The sequence below is a fragment of the Triturus cristatus genome, chromosome 2_2 (assembly GCF_964204655.1).
Source record: "Triturus cristatus chromosome 2_2, aTriCri1.1, whole genome shotgun sequence".
NCBI lineage: Eukaryota > Metazoa > Chordata > Amphibia > Caudata > Salamandridae > Triturus > Triturus cristatus.
In genome coordinates, this window is record NC_140582.1 from 334,458,208 (window position 1) to 334,477,887 (window position 19,680).

Below are 19,680 nucleotides of genomic sequence, written 5' to 3' on the forward strand. Positions count from 1 at the left end.
AGGCTGCCATTTTGCATCTGTCCAATCCTGACCTAGTGTAATACTTGGAATGCTGTAAAGTAGACATGATCGACTGCTGTGCGCGGTTGATGCAAGATCCTGCCTTAAACGTTTAGGATAGAATTAGGATAACAGGTCATCCATGGCTGGAACTTTTCTGGTTGCTGGAAGATCCTCCACTGATCTGTATTCTCCTATCATCCCCAAATATGGTGATGGAGAAGCAAAGGTTTAAGTAGGGAGGGTACGCAGATGGGACTGCGGGGTTCATTGCACAGATTTGGCAGATCTCTTTTTGCTGCTTTACCTTTACCTAGGTTGGAAAAGCAATTCACTTTCTACATATTGTCTACTATGCAACTGTGCTACTATCATGACAACATTAAATATGTACAAAATAGTGCTGATTTCTGTACAATTAGGTCCACGTACCATGAGAACAACGTTATACCTTAAAAGTTGTTTATTTTAAGGTTCAGGCATCTGTATTTGGGATAGGTTAGCTTGCCTCAGGGAAATGCTGCTGTACCAGGCCCGGTTGCACAGTCCAGAATAATACCAGGGCTATGATAGGTAAGAGACACAATATTTTACGTTCTCAATTGGCTGCATAGACGTCCCTTAAACCGGTGGTCGGTGTCATGTCCCCGACACTCGTTCACGAGTCAATTGATAGAGGAGAGACTAGAACTCAAGAACATATGTCTAAACAGCTCGCCCTTTGCATCGGCCTCTGTTCCGGAAACAGAGTCAAGGGGAACATGTGCTCAGAGGCCTGCCTGTAGGGGGCGTGGCTTTCTCGTGAGCTACTCCGTCCTTCTAGAACCAGAACGAGAGGCTCAAGCTCCAAGAAAACAGCACCATTCATTCACCAACTTTTGGAGAAGAGTGTGTGTGCCTATTCTGGGAGAGGAAATAGCAAGCTTAGCAAACACACAGTGTTTCAGACAGTGGTTGAAGTGCATCAATCACGCAAGTGCAATGCAATAGGTCTCGCATTTGCGAGTGTTAGAGTTATCAGGGTTGCAAATGACAATGCATTTTACTTGTGTGTTTTGGAGTGGAATGGAATTATGTGGGTTGTATTGGAAATGTTAGTTATGGAGTTGTGTGGGGTGGAATTGTGTGGTGTGAAGTGTAAGTGTGTAGAGGAATTATGTGGCATGGGGAATAGATAGGGGTGAGAGCTGCACAGAATAGATAGAAAGGAAGATGGAGAGGGATAGGTAGTTTGTACAGAAAGTGGTGAATAAACTTGAGACAGAGGAGCAGAAAGAGTATGAGAAAGAGAGAAAGAAGGGGAGGGCAGGCGAGAGATGCACAAAGCAGGTGCGCTTCTGTACGCAGAAGACACCCCAAGAAGAAGAAGTGGGTGTGCGTTTGAGGGACAGAAACATTGAAAAGGTACAGGAAAGAAACTGTGCTTGAAGACCTGAAGTTAACCACATGAGAGAGGTGTCAAGAGTGTTTGAGAGAGTGAGAGAGAGGGGTGGAAGGGAATACGGGAGAGAGGTAGATAGAGAGACGAGTGGAAGGGGCACCGGGGGGGGCATGAGAGGTGGACCAGTGCATGGCATGAGGAGGTACAGGAAGGTAGCATGTGTGGGCAGGCAGTATTGAGAGGAGACAGGGAGTGTGAGGGTAGCATGAGAGGGGCAGTGGGATTGTGAGATGAGAGGGGGTAGTGGCAGTGTGAGGGAGAGATGAGAGGGGCAGTAGGTGAGTGGGGAGAGTTTACAAGGTTGGTGGAAGTGCAAGGGAGAGATGTGTTGGCTTGGAGTTATTTGTTGTGGAATGGAGTGGTGTAGAATTGTGTGGTGTGAAGTTGTGTAGTGTAAATACGTGGCACGGTGTACTGTGGAATTATGTGGATAGTAATTAATTGGGATTAAGTGTACAGGAATTTTGCAGAGCATAGCCGGCTCTAAGGCTTTGTGATCTGTGCCACTGCATCGGGTGCTGACTTTAGGGAGGGCACCGTGTTTTCAAGTACAATATAGTTTTAAAAGCACCTGCTGCCTCTTTCCTTGCCTACAGCAATTTACAGGCAACCATAAAAATGTCAAGATAACTTTGGTGATTGATGGATCTGCTGCAGTGAGATCAGAGTTTTGTTTAATGGAGGTTTTGACTCATCATAAAGTAGTGCAGGAGGTTAAGATGCCTGCTGCAAAACACGTGTACCATGCAGATCACAAAGTGCATATAATGTAAATAGGTAAGTGCATTACTGCTTCTGTCAGAGAGACCCTTTTGTTAGGTGCAGTTTATAAGTTTAAATCCTAATATAGAACAGTGAGCTATTAACTGTCATCAAAGAGCTGCAGGCAAACTGCAAAGTATAGACTAGAGTGTGATTATTTCCCCCCCAGTCTTTCATTATCTAATGTTGCAGAAAATGATTCACTTTGCTGAAATCAGTTATTACATTTTTGGGATGGCCGTTGTGTTTGTGAAGACGAACGGGCAATGACAGGACTAATCAGATACAAAGCTGAGTGCTAAAGTTCTGCAGATGGCAGGGCTTTAAGTGGGCCGGGTCCTGCCAGACGTCAGCTGGCGATGGAGCCAGAATTCTGAAACAGTTCAGAAAAACCCAGTGTTGGGAAACTTAGAAAGCCCTCGGCTGTAGTGGAGAAAGCTACGGCTTGGCAGCGAGCCAGGTGACTGAGATCAGCATTTTGTAATGCACTTTGCTTTTACTTGACAGCTTGCATAATGCCTCTGTCACCTCCAACTTTAACCCCTTCGCCACCCGTGCAACTTCAGCTCAGCAGGTTTTTGGCTCTACGGCCGAGACTCGGAACTGATTACCGAGCTCCAAAGTCGGCCGTTTGGACACTGCATCCTCTCAATAACCAAGCAAACACAAGCAGCGACGTGTGAGGTGGTGGTGTGGGGACGGCACGGCAAGTTTAAGTGGCCATTAAGGGAACTGCGAGCAGCGACAGGCGCCAAAGCAAGAGACGAGCAGAAAACCATGAGAGCAGCCGACTTTGAAGCTTGGAAGTCGGTTCCTCTAAAAAGAAAAAAAAAGAAAAATTGCGTGCAGAAACCAACATGCATACTCAGAAGTGAAAGGCCAAAAGTAATAGGGCCCGTAGCCATCGGCAGAAGCAACACCCCAAGAGGAGGGAGAAATATATGTGAGTGACTATTGAAAAGGAAGGATTTTCTAAGGGCACACGAAGGAACAAATGGAAAGCAAAGGTTGTGGTCTAAGCCCACAGAGTAGATACAGCATGTCTAGAGACAGCACATGCACACTTCCTAGGCTTAACCTAAAAAGTAGGGGGAACTGTGATGCTGCATGCAATGGGGCGGGGTGAGTGTGTGGGAGTGGGGCCAAAGGTGTGGCTTAAAAAACTAAATATTTTGCTACTTTTTTCGGTCTTTATCCTTCAGATAACTGGAAATAAACTAAGGCACAGCTTAAATGAAAGTTAAATGCACTATTGTACATTATAAAACCACTATTAGTTAATGCATTACAGAGGTCTGTGTCTGTAATCAGAGAGCCACAGAATTGAATCCTGGTCTGCGCAGTGGAGAATAGTGATTTGTGTATGTTTAGTGCTACGAGGTCCCAATCTGTGACAGAAAGCACTGTGAACATGTAAGTATTTATTTTAAACCTGCATTACACACAGTATAAGATGGGCTGCTACAAAAGGGTTTAACGTAGATTTTAGAATTACCCAAATTGTACGCAATGCATTTATTTTTTATAACTCTGTTTTAAAATCACACACTTCACACGTCAGCCTTGCAATACCACTTAAAAAAAAAAATTCTGTGTAATCAGGAAGCTTCAAGGGATTTAATCAATTAAATACAGTACCGTCTTCCAAGTACCCTGTACATTTGCAGATTGACCAGCTGTGCATATTTGCATTTCTTTCAGGAAAACACAAACCCTGGCAGAAAGGCTTGTTTAGCCGTGTGCCCCTATCTTGATTTCACAGCACAGGAGACTGCCTGCCTTACGCTTCAGCTGAAGCATTTTGAATGTCAGAATTAACCGTCCCGGGACAGTTGTCTTTTCACAAAAACTAAGGGAACGGTTTTTCTTAAATTAAAAAAGTATAGTCACATTGTGCACCTCAGATCCCACCGACTTCGACCAATGGTTTCAGAAGTCAGTGTTCACAGCAATTTGGAGTTTCGCCTCACAAAATAAACGTTTGTGCGTCAGCGACATGCATATTATAATAATACAAGGGAGCCTGCAATACCAATATTAAAGCCCATGTCTAATTTCCATTTTACAGGTGATTTGTGATGTTTCTAGTTGCCTGTAATAACGAGATGAGTTAGTTGTTCCACTGTAATAAGGTATTACGGTTGACTTCTGACATCACTACGCCTGATGCAAGAACCAGCAGTCAGGGTGAAAGGCACGTCACTGAGCTCATTTACAGCTGCAATATAAGCAATGAAAAACAGAACAGGCTTTTCGCTGCTTCTGATCTGTTTTTCAAAAAAAAGCAGTAAATAGTGGAAACTAGAAATTCATGGCACTATGTTTATTTTTTTCCATGCTTTAGGCCATTATAGGAAAGATAACATCTCTGTATGTTTCTACACTGGGTAGCGGCTTTTTTTTGAAGCACATTACTGACTGCTTTTGGAGTGCTTACTTTTGCACTACAGATGCTACTTTTATTCTTCATGTCTTCAAACGAAGTCTCTCTTTCATATGAAAGAGCAACACACCTAGTATTTAAGTATTTTGTGGAAAGAGGGATGGTGTGACCATGTACTATAAGGAATGAAGTACCCCTTCCATATGTTATGAGGTTATTGAAAATCACCTCGACAGTCCATGACATTATATAGAAACTCTAAATTGTGCCTTGTTCCTCTAAGTTGTCGCAAAACTCCTCAATGACCTGCAATCACCTTATAATGCACAGCAAGGTGTACTTTATCCCAAGTCTTATTTTAAAGGAGGTGAGAGGGTGGGGTTAAATGCTGTGACACACAGGACGCCTGACTACTTTCAGCAGGTAGCTCTAGCAGTATGTTCTCAGCAGGGCCAGACGTGCCTTTAATTCCACTAGGCATTTTCCTGTTTGGCTGGAGCCCGGTTTTGGAAGCCCAGGGCCACTCCTTGTGCAGCAGGCATGGGGAGGCTTCAATAAAGAGAGAAAGGGAGGAGGAAGGTACAGAGAAAGTGATCAGAGAGGGAGAAGAGAGAGAGGAGAGAGAAAGAATGAGTGGGGTGAAAGAGAAATATTGCAGGAGGACGAGGGGAGCTGCGCGGGTTTGAGCATTATTACGAGGGCTGCTTCTGGTTCCTCAGTCGGGCCATGGTATCGGTCTGTTGGCATTGGCATATGATGCCTTTGCTACAGGGCCAGACTGGCTGTAGTGGGCATCAGGTGTATTCCCGGGAGGCTGGGGCTGGTTTTGCTACTGGGGGCAGGTTTTGGAGTGGTGTTGCAATATTGGCGCCCAATAGCAAAAACAGCAGTGTTTTACACATGACAACCCACCCACGCCCCTCCTGCACCCTCCACCCCCTGGGGTGGGGGGCTGCTCGGACACAATTGCCAGGACTGCGTTGGGTTCCGAGTCCACCCCTGAAATGAGGTGGCACAGAGAGGTTTCTGCTGCATGGACTGCCGAGTTCCAGCCCTACCCACTTTCAGGACGTAACATCAGCTGCCTTAGGTCAGGGAGAAAGCGAGTTAACTATGTGCCCATCTCCTCATAGGACTCTAAGCGCAGTGCCACCTCTCTGCTCTGCCGCGCCAACAAGCTGCCCAGGTGGAATGCAATGGATGGGGCAACCATGAAAAGAGGCTTAGTGCGACCCCGCCCTTCCTTCGTGGTGGCGAGTGGTACAACCGGTGATTATCGGAAATGTGCCCCCCACGCTGGGTTCGAGAGCAGCGCGGGTGATTACTCCCAGCGAGGATCCGTGTGTGAGATTCCGTTTGCACCTGCCGCCCACTGCTCTTCACAGAAGCGTGAGGTGGGCACGCGGGGCATCACGAGCGGCAGCTGCCTTCAGTACGGACTCCTCTTATCAGGCCCTCCCAGTCTACACATCCAGTGTGAATGTATACATCTGTGACGTCATCCTTATTTTTTTTCTTCCTGTGCCGTTTAACCCCTAACCTTGTACTTCCGCATCACCAACTGTCATGTCAAAGTGAAAGGAACCCCGGCCTCCCCCACTCCCTCCCTGTTCCTGCCCTGCGCCGTCTGGTGCTGCTAGCCACAGTGTATAATAATCCAGTCAAATATTGTGATTCCTCGGGCTCACAGGACAATGCCACGATGGAAATTGCCAGAGTAGAAATAACAAGCTCAAAGTGCGTTGATTAGCAATTGTTTACTTCTAGCTCCACTGAGCCCGAGAACTCTCGATACACAGAGAGGATAAAAAGCGTTCATCTGTTCTCTGTTCTTCTGTTAATTACCTTTCTTCCATGGTTTCTCTAATCGCCGCCACGCTAGGCCCAGCTCCTAGATGGGTATAATAGGGACCTTCATCCTTTTCAACGATTTGCTCTGTTGAAATAATGGAACATCATTTTGTTAGTACCTAGTTTTTATGCACATTTTAAACTGTAAAGAATTTCACCCAACAGGCTGGACTGGCATTTTAATTGGAGACTTTCTGAACAACGTTTTTACTGGTTCAACGCATAGGGTTTGTCAACAATTCCTGGAAACTGTCAAAACTGGATGATTTATTCTACACTCGTCATTCTTCACGTACCTCGCACAGAAAATGATATTGTCGCAAACAGAAAAGAAAGTAATAGAAAAGATGACTGCACTCCTGCAAACGTGTCACGATGAAACCATTGACAGTTATGCACCCATTTTGTGCATAAGCATTTAACCAAGGGTTTGTATAAATAAAATAATTATTTTAACATTTGAAGCAGCAGAAGCCATACAATAAGAAGTATAGATTTGAATTTGAAATAAAAGGTTGGATTTGGCACAGGGCTATTCGAATATTTTGTAAACAAATAATCTGAGCTCCGGTTTACTATTTTTGTTTCAGGGCTGAAATAAAGGCAAAGGAGGCGGCTTTTGTGCAAACATAAGTGATCAAATGCACCCTTTACAAGCGTAGTTAGTGAATAGCAATAGTGTTACTCTTTGGTGGAAGTGTATTTTTTAGCATGTTCCTACCGAACCATCTCCTGACATTTCCCTAAAACCCTCCCACTTAGGAGTAGGTATTCCTCATTTTCCCACCGCTCCCCCTGGTCCCTTCCACATTTACTCCTAAATCATTTACTTACATGTGCCGAGACCTCCACACAGTGCTTGAAATGGAAAAACTGAAGTGCAGGTAGTCTGTACCAGAATGTATGCTTCTTTCTGAGAATTGCTGGTACTCTCTAATTAAAAGTATTACATTTCTCTTGAGAAATGAGGGTACTAGCCCTTTCAAAATAAAAAAGTACCTTCACTCCTTATCGGACAGTACCGGCCCATTTAACGCTCTGCCTCCACGTAAAAAAGATAGGAGAGGCGGCGGTCTCCGCCTGTAATTTAGTGAATAGTTCTTTGTAGTCCATGTGCAGTAATATTTCACATATTACATGCTGCAGTTTACCACTAGGTCCATAATATCAAAGTATCTTTGCTGAAATTGTATGGAGCAGAGAAGGAGAAATACTATTGGTCTTTTGTGTATTCAGCAGGTTATATTTTATTGGAGGTGTGGACAGTGCTTAATTTGAGCCGGTGCTTTCCCGTGCTCAGTACCAACACTTAATTGGTTTCCGGCGCTCGGCACCGGCACCTAATTGTCAACACCATATTTGGAACAGTCTACCACATGGTGGCGCTGCTCATCTAATTTAGAGATGAGCAGAACTGTTGTTGTTTAGGAATACAATATACATTCAAATTACTAATACCTGCCTCCCCAGCCATTCCTTTAGCTTTTGGGACCTGGAATAATCTGAAATGTAGCATTTACATGCGAGAGAGATGGTTAGTAGTTGTTTTGACAGCGAGGACAAGGGCGATGGGTGGTGCAAGCTGCAGTGGCCTCCTGATCAGAGCCCTGGCACTTAATATTTTACAAATTAAGCACAGGGTGTGGAAAAGCAGAACAGTCAGTTTGCTGCTTGTTCTGCTGTAGCTTGAGATGTGGTGCAGACTCCTGCCATCTAGTGTTAGGTCAACAATATTACAAGCTGTTTTTCTAGAATTTTTTTGGGGGCTTCAGGCATTACACATATGATCCCTGACCACGTCTACCTGAAGTCCAAAATGCACTAGGACAGTCTCCCCACATTAGATAATACCTTTTCCGTATTTGTTATGTGCCTTTGTTCCTGTACTAAATATCGAACTTGTTTTTCCCTGGAACATGTCAATGGTTATCTTTTTCTTGCACAGCACAGTAAGAAGAGAGGGGGTCACCTGTGAACACACAGCAGAATAATCTGCAAACTCACCCGTGAACCCACAACAGAACAACCTGCAAACTGATGGTTAAAGTTATATTTTTTGTTTTATATATCAACATGCCATGCTTATAGTGCAAAGAAGACGCTCAACTTGCCTTGAGGCGTGGAGGCAGCACAGTGGAAGAAGAGGATGCAAATATTGTCTTTAGAACAGTTTGATTCACTAAAACCTCTCAAAGCGTAAATACCACCACTATGTGTTCAGTGAATGTGTGTGCAGACGTCCAGGCAGCTTTTCTACAAATGTCAACACTAGGAATGTACCTGAAAAGGACTTGTGCTACCCTCTTTGTGAGTAAAGTGAAAGCACAGTGGGTTCTATTGGCACATGCAAAGCAGACTTGTATGCAACATAAAATCCACCTTGCCAGACAGAAATTAAGGAAAGGGCTTCAATGAAATGGTTATGCAGAAGTAACAAACTTTTTGTTGTATAGAGTACATGAGCACACCTCGTGCCATTCATTGTATGGGAGGAGTACCCTGCTGCACACTGTGAATTAGTGAAGAAAGAGAGTTGCTTAAGTATTAGGGTAATATGAAAGGTGACACCGTGCTTGGTTGTTGCTTCCTTTGCTGGAAACTCCAGGTCCAAAAAGTAACACGTGCCAGCCAGTTGCCAGAAGGCACCTGCTGTCTGTCAGGGGGAGGAGCGCTTGAAACTTGTGGGCACAACAAAGTGCCGCGCTCCCTCCCTCCGCATAGTACACGCGCATGACATGCCCGGGCCAAGAGTTGGTCCGTCCTGCACCCGGAAGAGACTGGGCTGGGCCACCCTTCTTGGTTTTTGGTTTCTCCACCACGACTCGGTGAGTTTACTTATTTGGGAGCCTTATTTTACGTTTGCCTTATAACACTATAGGTAATCATAAATTGCCTGGGGACATGGACACCATCCCTTCTAAAACTCCAGGAAGCAGCACTCTTGTTTCCTTTCTGGCCTATGCGATCCGAGTTATAGCCACATAAATAGATCTTGCATAGAGGCATTTGTCCCTAGACATGGGAAAGGGCCCTATGGGACATCAGGGGCACCAACTGAGTAAGGGGAATGTGAGCCTCCCGCAACCTGTAGCCCCCAACCCAGCACACATAACCTGCAAAGTATTTCCACCAACAAAGTATTTCCACCAACAACTAGCACACATAATAACCCTGATCCTATAAACACCAGTGACAACGGTTCCTCAGCTAAAGGGAAGCACAAACCCAAGCCATTGATATCCAGAGCTCAGAGAGTGCAAAGTCAATCAACAGGGCTAGTCCGCTAATCCCCTCGCAGTCCAACAGCGACTTCCCCCTTTCGCCTGGGGCAGTAAATGAAGTCTTCAACGTGGACTGGGATTGCGTCTTTAAAAAATTTAGATCCATTGTGGTTGCATGTGTATCCCTGCTTGTGGAGAGGATATGCTGTCAAAAGGGTTCCGTCACACAGCTCTCAAAGGCTCATATTAACACGTAGGCTCATCAGCAACCTACACCGAACTTAGTAAGATCTATGGCTCTGAGTTCTGCTCCTTCCATTGAGCAATCATCATCTCATTGTGTCATGCCAGTTTCCAATATACCACCCCCCTCCTCTTCGCAAGTCTGGGTCAATCAGGAGCAGGGGACAGCAGGGGATGGTCTTCTGATGAAAGGGGTGAGGGGTTGCACAAGGCCGTCTGTAACTCAGGTCTCTCTAGTGTTCTAGAGCTGGCGGGCGACCGTCTCTACCAGCCCAACACCTTTGAGGGCTGGGGTCAAGGTTCCACCATCGAATATGTTTTCATAAACCTGGAACATTGTGTTTATTTAGGAGGGGTTATAGAATCATGCTATAGCAACCATAACCCCATAGGATTCTTGCAGAACCTTCCCATCAGCTCCTGGCCACACACTGCTCCCGGGGCCACCGGCGTTTCCCAAAAGGATATTGGCATAAGTCTCAAGTGGAGGACCACCGATATCCCTACATTGATGCACCTGTTGATAATGGGAAACTTCTCAATATTAGCTTGTTATCTAGTGACTCCCCTGCCCCCAATGTCCTAGAGCCTTTTCATGTTTATGTTCTTCAACTAGAACTATTTTACTCAGCCACTCCAAGCAGAGTGGGCAAAGGAAGCAGGTATGGTTTAACACAGAATGTCGCATTACCAACCTGTAACGCCCTGAACGTCTCAGGATCGTTTAACAGACACGATAATGAGGACGCAACCACTTGTGAAGGGTTAGTTATTTTAATGAAGGCAAAAACAATACAACGAATAAACAAAAGTTATAGTCACTGGAATCCTCCAGGCTAAGTACGTTACCAGCCCACAGCACGGATGGTCCTAACCGTCCTCTGCATATACGCCGATCCCGGCGTATGCCAACAGAGGGCAGAAATGAAATGGCCGACAATGCCAATCGGTAGGCTGTGAGGGGCACGAAGAGTGTTGGGGAGAATCGAGGAGTCAGGGAAACACCCAGCCGGGGTCTCTACCTGAAGGGAGCAGCCGCTCAACCTCTTCCTCAGACTGCACCGGGACGCGGAGTCACCTCCTGGTGATGCGTCACCGATACCCCAATCAAAAGCAAGAAGACTGAACCGAGAGCAGCCGCTCGATCGATCCTGTGGACTTCCGAGTCTGTAACGCGGCAAACACCTCCTGGTGTGCGTTACAGCTGGCAGTCCCTGTATCTCTGGTCGGGCTGGGAGTTACGACTCCAACCAGCAAAAGCGCCACTGCGCTTTGACTCAGCCGAGTCAAAAAGCGAAGCTCAATGGTTGACCGGTAGAGCTTCCGGGTCCTTCACAGGTGACGATGGGGCAAGACACGGCCCAGGGAGTAACGACTCGACCTACCTCCGTTCTTGCCTTACTGGAGCACCACTCCGGAACACTGCTCTTCACGAAGCAGGTACGTCGGTGTAAACACAATATCCGACAGCGTTGTACCTCCCGGTTCCTCCCTTTATAGGGCGTGTTTTCCTTGAGTTATGTAACAGCTCTCCTGTTTACATAAGGCGTGTTTTCCCTTGAGTTATGTAACAGCTCTCCTGTTTACATAAGGGCGTGTTTTCCCTTGAGTTATGTAACAGCTCTCCTGTTTACATAAGGGCGTGTTTTCCTTGAGTTATGTAACAGCTCTCCTGTTTACATAACCTCTCAACCGCTAAGCATCCTGGGAGATGTAGTCCGTTTACGCTGGTTACCGTTTTCCTCCCCTCGCATGACAGGAATTCTTGACAGTACCACAGGCTTTGAGAATTGCAGAATGTTAGAACCCGGGATCAACCGAGTTATCACTACCACCATATTAGATAGTTAAAAGGCCTTACATAATCGAAAACTCGAACTTAAGGAGGAGAGATGGGAGTGCTTAATTTCAACATGCAGAGACAGGGATACTAGGGGGGTCTGGAAGATTATCAATGGTAAACCAGCCTTTCTCCATTCATTTGACGGCCTCGAGTCGAACATTAAATGGTGGAATGTGGGGAGGGTCATCCTCAACCAAATAGAAGCTTGGGTGCAGGAAAATAGTGTCCTTTGTGCATTGCAGCATGGCTTTAGGGAAGGTTTGGGAACTACAGAATAATGCTTTGACATCAACCTATTTTTTGGGAAGTATTTGACCGTTAAGAATGGGGCACTCTTCATGGCCTTTATCGTGCTTTTTAAGAGGGTCAACCGGTCCAAGCTTTGGGACATTTTAATTCATCTTAATCTGCCCTCTCCACTCTCTCCTGGTGTCCGGCAAGGCTGCGTTCTGGCCCCATTTTGTTTTTCTTATATATTAATGATCTTAATTATTTTTGAATACCAATGGAAAGGACATGCCCATGGTAAAATCTGTTTCCATTTCGACCCTCTAATATGCAGATGATGGGGTTCTGCCCTACCGCACACCCATCGATCCTAGGGGGCTTGTCCATGCCTTTGTGAGGTTTATGGACAGCTTATATCTAGACACGAACATCTCCAAGACGCATTATATGGTGTGTGGTAGGTAGACTAGCAAAACAAGCCCGATATCCATCAAGGGTAAATTAATCGGGAGGGTCAGTGAGTCTCCTTATCTAGGGATTACTTTTGATGCATGGAACAGCTGGGCATTTTGTCTTTCCAATTGCTGCATGCGTTTCAATCATTCCTGTGGTGCCTTATTCAAGTTTGCTTCCATTGTTGGTAGTAACCCATTCTGCCTCTGTTGGAAGTGTATAAATTAAAATGTCTTCCCATGTTGACTTATGAGGCCAGCGTATGGAGGTATCATGATTGCACTAAACTGCCGCGCGAGGAGATCCATTTCTGCAGAAGGCTACTTGGACAGTCCCCAGGAACCCCCAACTTTTTTATGCATGAAGAGCTAAACTTATCTTACGTGGAGGATGCATTCATATTTGCCCTCATGCTCCTACGGTTGGCTGTATGGAGCAACAAATTTACGTCCCTCAACTGAGACATGATTGAACATTGTTTAAGTTGTGAGTTTGGTCGCAAGATTCTGTGGGTTGCCCACGTTAGGTGCTTGGCCGACTCTTTGGCCAGACCTGAAGTGTATTGCTCCCCCAGGCCATGAGCAAGAGAGAGCGTGGTATATTTAGAGACCAATATGTTCTAGGTGCCATGCCAAGGTAACCAGAGAAAGGGAGGCCCTGAGCAAAACCACTCTAAGAGACTACCTGATCATTAGAATCAACAATGGGCTGTAACATGTAAGGAATCCCTGGCAAGGATCCCGGTTAGTGAAATTTCGAATAGGCTCCAATAGAAGTTACCTTTGTTTTCCAGCTGGACAATTTGATCCTTCTCATATGCTGCCCTGTTTGGGTGATGGTACTTCTCCCAAATTGCTTGAGAACTTTTTCTTATTCTGTATTTATTATGTGACGTTTTGCCGTTGCCATTTGCTACCTATTCCTAGATTCCGAGGTCTGCGCCAACATAGCCCAGCCCTTCATTTTCTATGTATGTTATTTGACACTGCAGTTTGATTTCCTGTAAGCACTTTTCTAAAACGTGTCCTTCATTGGCGAAACTCTGCAAACTATTAGCACTGTTTGTCTATACCACTAAGTATTTTAATGAATATACCCATTTTAAATGTTTATTAAATGACCCTGTTCTTAAATAATCATGCCTCTGTGTATCATTATGAATTCTTTTATCCTGCATTAATGTTTCTTGATGATTGTATGTATCATCCTTTTAAGATTATTTGTAATATTCGAATAAAGATCAAAGAAAGAAAGGTGTCACAACCTTTGGTATCAATTTCCGGTGTGGATGCAATATTACTTTATCCTTGCATACTATCAGATTTTTTCATGTATTCACATACTCTTCACAAAGAAGTGATAGACACTAGAAACACTATCTTCTAAGATCTTTCTTTAAGACTATAGGAATTCTTAGGCTCAAAAGGGGGATCCGTAAGTCTTGTAGGGACAACGCTCAAGTCCTATGCAGGTGTAGAGACTTTGAGGTGGGTTTGGGCATTTCAGGCCTTCCACAAAGATCATAATAACCTTCAGTTATTGGCATATGTCCCCTGTTTTGATGACATAATGCCACTGCTGCCTAGTGAAATCAGACTGATATATAAGCTGGCACAGTTTGCTAAACATGAGAAAATACAGAATAGTGTTTTGGGCTGGTGCACGCACAGGGGCAATGTGAGGAAAATAATGGCTTATAAAGCATTTCCATTTAGTGGTCTAGCATTGCCCATGTTATGGGACGAAATGTTTCTTTTAGCCTGGATATGCAATGCAGAGGTAAAGGAAGGTAATTAAATTCTATTGCTACAGCGATCATATTGCTAAAATGAGAAATGAAGTGCCACACCCTTGGTCTTTGCTGGTAGATGTCTGGAGGTAGTTCACTGCACAGATACACAGATATCTCCTTCTTGATGGGAAAACCATGTCTGCCATGCCAATTTTGGTGCGGTGAAAGCCATTGTGATTATCGCCTGTCATAACTTTCTGATCTCAGGTGGCAGAAAGCGTAATTGTGGGGAAAGCATTTCCAAACATCATTGACCTATCGCTCTTCAGAGCATTCCTGTGAGCTTGGGATTGCTAGAGTCTGGGTGCTAAGTTTTGGTATTTGTCTTGCTGCCAGCAAATCTGTCTTTGGTGTGTCCCAAACTATTAAGTTTTACAAACAAATCTGTCCCTGGTTTTTGTCATTCATTAAATACTTTTGTGGAGTCTTGAAATCTATTTAATCTCCTGCTTGTGGGTTTACTTGTGACCTCTGATTCATCTGTATGTTAGTTAGTTCTGAACCCCTCGCACATGTGTGGATAGGCAATGTATTTGCCTTCGTAGAGCCTATTGCTGTATCACCGGTGTTATTGCAGATATCTGGAGATAATGCATTCCTCTTTGCTTTGGTAACTGAACCGTTGTTAATTGGAGCACCGGCTCAGGATCTGCAGATGTTCTAAGACTGAACTTGTTCCACCACCACAGTTTATGCTGAAGCTTGAGTGTTATCCCAACTATGTTCTCCAACACCTGATTGCAGTTACTATTGCATTTTCTTCCGATATGTTCTGATATGTTTCTGTAAGGTGTTGGATTAAATCTCCATCTTTTTCCATTTAAATCTCTCATAACTTAGAAAACGTGGAAGTTGACTATAAGCCAATATATTACTGCAACTATGGCCAGCCTGTGTCCCAGATTATCTATTTGCTTACTTTCTTTACCCCGTGGTAGCCTAAAAGTTGCCACAGAGTTGAGGAACCCTTTATAAACCTTGTCAACTATGCAGGGGTGGCTCCTCCATTGGAGCGGAGGAGCATCGCCACACTTACATTACCCACAAAGCCCCAGAGATGAAAAATAAAATGGTAATTCATTATCATTTTATTTTTCACCCCCCTTCCCAAATAGAGCGCCAGAACAGGGATGAGCAACTGCTGAGTGACAGCAGCAGGGAGGAGGGTGTGCTGCCTTTTGCACTTTTTAAAGTGCGCATGTAATTTTGGCCGGCCGTCTTGCGACGGCTAGCCACACATGCACACTTTAAACCTCTCAACCCAGCTGTCTTCAGACAGCTGGGTTGAGAGTAAGTGCAGGCCTCCAGAGCGCTGTGAAGCACCGAGTGAGTCTGCTCCCTCCAATCAGGGTGCTACTCACATGCTGCATGTGTGCAGCACCAGGATTGGGCAAGGGAGTTTCCTGGTAACCGGGCTGCTGTGGAAGGAAGAAGCCATCCGCACCAGAGGACGTCGTTTTCATCTCCAGGTAAGTGTTTTAAAAATATATTATTTTTTCACACACATGATCTCTCCCCACCTCCCTGTAGATACCAGCCGCCACTGCAACTATGTTGGAATGAGGCTCCATGTGAGAACAAATATAAATATGGTCTTGATGTGGAGCTGTGTAATTTTCTTTCTAGATGATATTTTGTGTACTTTCTTTGTATATGATATTGAACAGATCTTGTTTTAATTGGAGCCGCAGCATTATCTCGCTGATTTGAACCCAGTTTACACCATCAGCAAATGCAGGTTGGCTGTTTCTGTGCTACTAAGGGTTTCAATGAGAAAGCCATCTTCCTCCTAGCCCGCCTACATAGCTTTTCCAAAGTGCTATGCAGTGTGATCAATTAATGTACGATACACAGGGGAGTAATTAATAGGTTCAGGGCGTTCAATTGCGTAGGAAAAACCCTTCCATGTGGAAGAGCTATTTGGTAACTGTTTAAAGCAACACCCTTTTCCATTCTTTCTTGATTTTCCGGGTCTTCATGTCCCTCCTACTGGTCTTCATGTTCTGTGTTAGCAAGTGGTGATGTAGTAGGTGAAGAAAGCTGGATGTCTGTCATTTCTTTTGAAGCAGCAAGATGTTTACTATTGGCCTGAGCTATCTTTCTGCGCTTTGTGATTAGAAAGTAGCATAATTCTGGTGTAATGAACTCGAACATAAATTATTTCTAGCTGATGAGCTGTGTGCTTTTTGGGCTGTTTGTCTTTAATGGACAAACAAAATGTGAGTTGAAATCATGTTTGCAATGATGTGGTCAGTTCCGAGGGTTGATCTGAATGGTTTCCTGGCGTGTTTTGGTTCAAAGTCAGTATATGCTCCACATGGAATGGATCTGATTAGAGGGTCATGACTTGATGAATGATGCTTTCATTTGAGGTCAATCTTTCTGACAATGAGCCTCTATTTGAGGCCAGTCTTCCTTCCAAAGCGGATCTTTTGATCTATGGTTCCGAAACGCTTCTTCCGGCTCACTAATCATGGATGTCTTGGGGTGTGCATCTTTCTTCCCAGTTTCAGTTTTTTTCCAACTCTTCTTCAATGGTTCATTGCGGTGGCAGTAGAAGTGGAGTTCTCTCTCATCATCATGGCATATGAGTGAAGTACTGCTCATTCCCTGATGGTAGTTTCATGCACCGAAGCGATTATCACAGTCATTGTGATCACGGGTCTAACAAATATTGGTGACCGAATGAAATTTCTTAGAGGCTAGCTGGTGTTACCTAAATTTTCCCTTAGCGATCACCTCTTCCCTTCTCTGCAAAGTCATTCTCATGTGACCAGATTCCGTGTGTGTGTTTAAAAAGGTTCAAAATCCTGCGATCTTCTAAGGTTTCGATGCTATGTTTGCGTCATCAGTGCTAAAATTAGTTATTGCATGCAATTCACTATTGGAGCACAAACATACATTTGCAGACCTGATGGGAGAAAAAATAATCTAAGCTGGAGCCTGTTTTCCTCAGCATTGTGGGCTTTTGGGTCACATGGTCATATCATTCCTTTGAGTCGTGCCTGAAGCAGATAAAATGATTTTCAGGATAATATGTTACAATATGACAGAACCAACACATGCTGCAAACACACTACACCCCTACTTTTCACGTTTTTTTAGGGGGAAGTATGGAATGTGATTAGAGCCCTCATTCTATCTGCAGTCCTTTATTAAGCCAGCCCTGCCTTTAAAAGCTTCATATTAGTAATTTTGAAAGTATCTTCTTTTTTTTTAATATCCATTATGTCAAGTGTTAGAAGACACATTTTTGTGGTGTGAGAATGGAATGGGGGAGAACAGGTAGGATGGGTCCTAGTCCGAAAGGTAGCTCAGAGAGCTAATATTGATGGTCGAAATAGGCTATGATATGCAGGTCACACACTGAATCCCAGTATCTCCACCTCCTGTACGCCCAAGGAAGGTACATTGAATACCATTAACTGAAGTAATAGAATCACCTGTTATTTATAGCACTTCAAAACAACAGAAGTGTGCTAGGAAATGCTATATTTAAAGCTATATCTAAAGCAAGTTGTTTCAGGAAACCCCTTTTCTTAATACCAAATTAAAATGTTCTCTTTTGATCTTGGGACCTGTAGAACTGGCTTCCAATCTCATTACCAGCATGTAACAGAACTAGCTTGATATATGAACAAATCGTTGAATCTCTTGTCCCCTAAATTGTACATTTATGCAATGTAAAAAAAAGTGCAGTATGAAAATGAACGGTACAGTATACTTTTCTATTCCTCTACTCGTCGCATTAATTTTTTCTATACAACAGCTCAAATTTGAGGTACTGCTGTTCAAACCGCGTGCTTACATGCCAGAAACAAGACTGAGTTGGTGTTCACCGGATTTGGGTACCAATATTAAGTTATGGGGTAATTCTGGGTCAATTAAATTAAGCCAAGTCTCGCGTTACTGCAGTATTTCTCCTTGCAGTCAATTTCTTTGGTGGCCGAGATTTGTAAAATAGTCTATAAGGTTATGTAGGCCCATGAACTGGAAATGACCCCGGCCTTCCTAACACGCTCCCTTGCTATGAATGGGCAGCCGCTGACTGGTTGTCATATACTCAGTTGTCTTTTTGCCAACTGCGAGTTGTAGTACTTCTCCTTTCCAAAGAAAACTGCTAGCACTCAACACACATGTTCAGAGAAAGCCTAAACCGGAAGTTCTAACTCACAGCTGATGTATGTCTTTCGAAACAATATGAATATTCATGAGAAAAGCATGATATAAGGAACTTTCTAGGGTGGCAGTCTGGTATCGGGGATGAGGGAGAGGGTTGTTTGCAGCAGTTACAGTTTGGGAGCAGGGCCGGACAGGCATTTTATTCCCCTGGGCATTTCCCCGGTTGGCTGGAGCCCTTGGAGGCCAGTTCTGAAAGCGCAGGGCCTCTCCTGGTGCCACTGTCTTTTTCTCTCAGCACCCTAGGTTAATTGCTGTAGGCTGGGGAGGCTTCAAGAGAGAAAGAAAGGGAGGGAGGGAGGAGGAAGATAGAGAGAAAGTGATCAGAGAGAGATGAGCAAAGGAGAGAGGGAGAGAGTGGATAGATGGAAAGAGAGAGATTAAAATGGAGACGAAAGGAGTGAGGCTGGTTTGAGCATTTATGGTAAGGCTGCCTGAACCTGGCCTTGTTCGGAAGTCACCTTTGACCAGCAAAAGATTTTAAATAGGCGTGTGCACATCTGAACCTTTGAATTGAACAATGTGTGCAAACGTTTCCCCAGCGGACACAAGCTTAACTTGTGACCACACACTGTAAGATCTCAGTGATGGCTCAGTAGAGAGGTAGTACAGACACACATTTTCAGATATGAAATACCCTTTTCCATTCTGCCTCGAGGGAAGTTTCATTTGTTTATATTTTCCGTAGTTGTAAGTTCACGCGCAGTGTCAGTATATTGCTACGCTAGAAGATAACAGTCGGAAGGAACAGGAAGCAGGTTCAATACACATTGATCATGCCTTCAATTTTTTGACCCTGCCTTTCCTATTACCATGTCTACATACACTTATTTTCATCTGCCTTAAAAAATTGAAGGACTCATTTGATCCAGAGAGAATTCATATAAAACAAGTCTCAGTGATTTTGGATTGGGATTCATTATCTGGAGGCTAAGAGTAGATCCGTACAAAAACAAAAAGGCCCTTTAACCAAGAGTTATCGGTCAGGGATTGCAAAGTCTGACTTTCAGGGAAGGCAACTATTTACTTACAAAGGTGTTGCTTCTTGAAACCTTTATAGCTTTGTGTGCTGCAAGGTATCCTGTAATCTAGTGGTTGAACCTGGAATTTCTTCAATAAAAATACAAGTTTTACTTAAGGGTGTCGACCATAGGCGGAGCCTGTAGTACCTCTCCGTATCGTCGACCATAATACCGCGGTGTCTAGTACATGACTGACCTGAAGTGAGCTTATTAGGAAAATAACTCCATAAAGTATCTTAGTAGCACTGTACTCTGCCACCAG

The 19,680-nt window shown here is 44.3% G+C and overlaps 1 protein-coding gene across 1 annotated transcript in view; it reads right to left on the reverse strand.

Annotated features, from left to right (window-relative positions):
- TET2 (tet methylcytosine dioxygenase 2) overlaps positions 1–19,680 on the reverse strand; it is a 214,681-nt gene that overhangs the window by 49,208 nt on the left and 145,793 nt on the right. Inside the window, exon 3 of the mRNA XM_085641414.1 lies at positions 6,432–6,522. Coding sequence (XP_085497540.1) covers positions 6,432–6,522 — 91 coding nt within the window. The remainder of the gene's footprint in view (positions 1–6,431; positions 6,523–19,680) is intronic.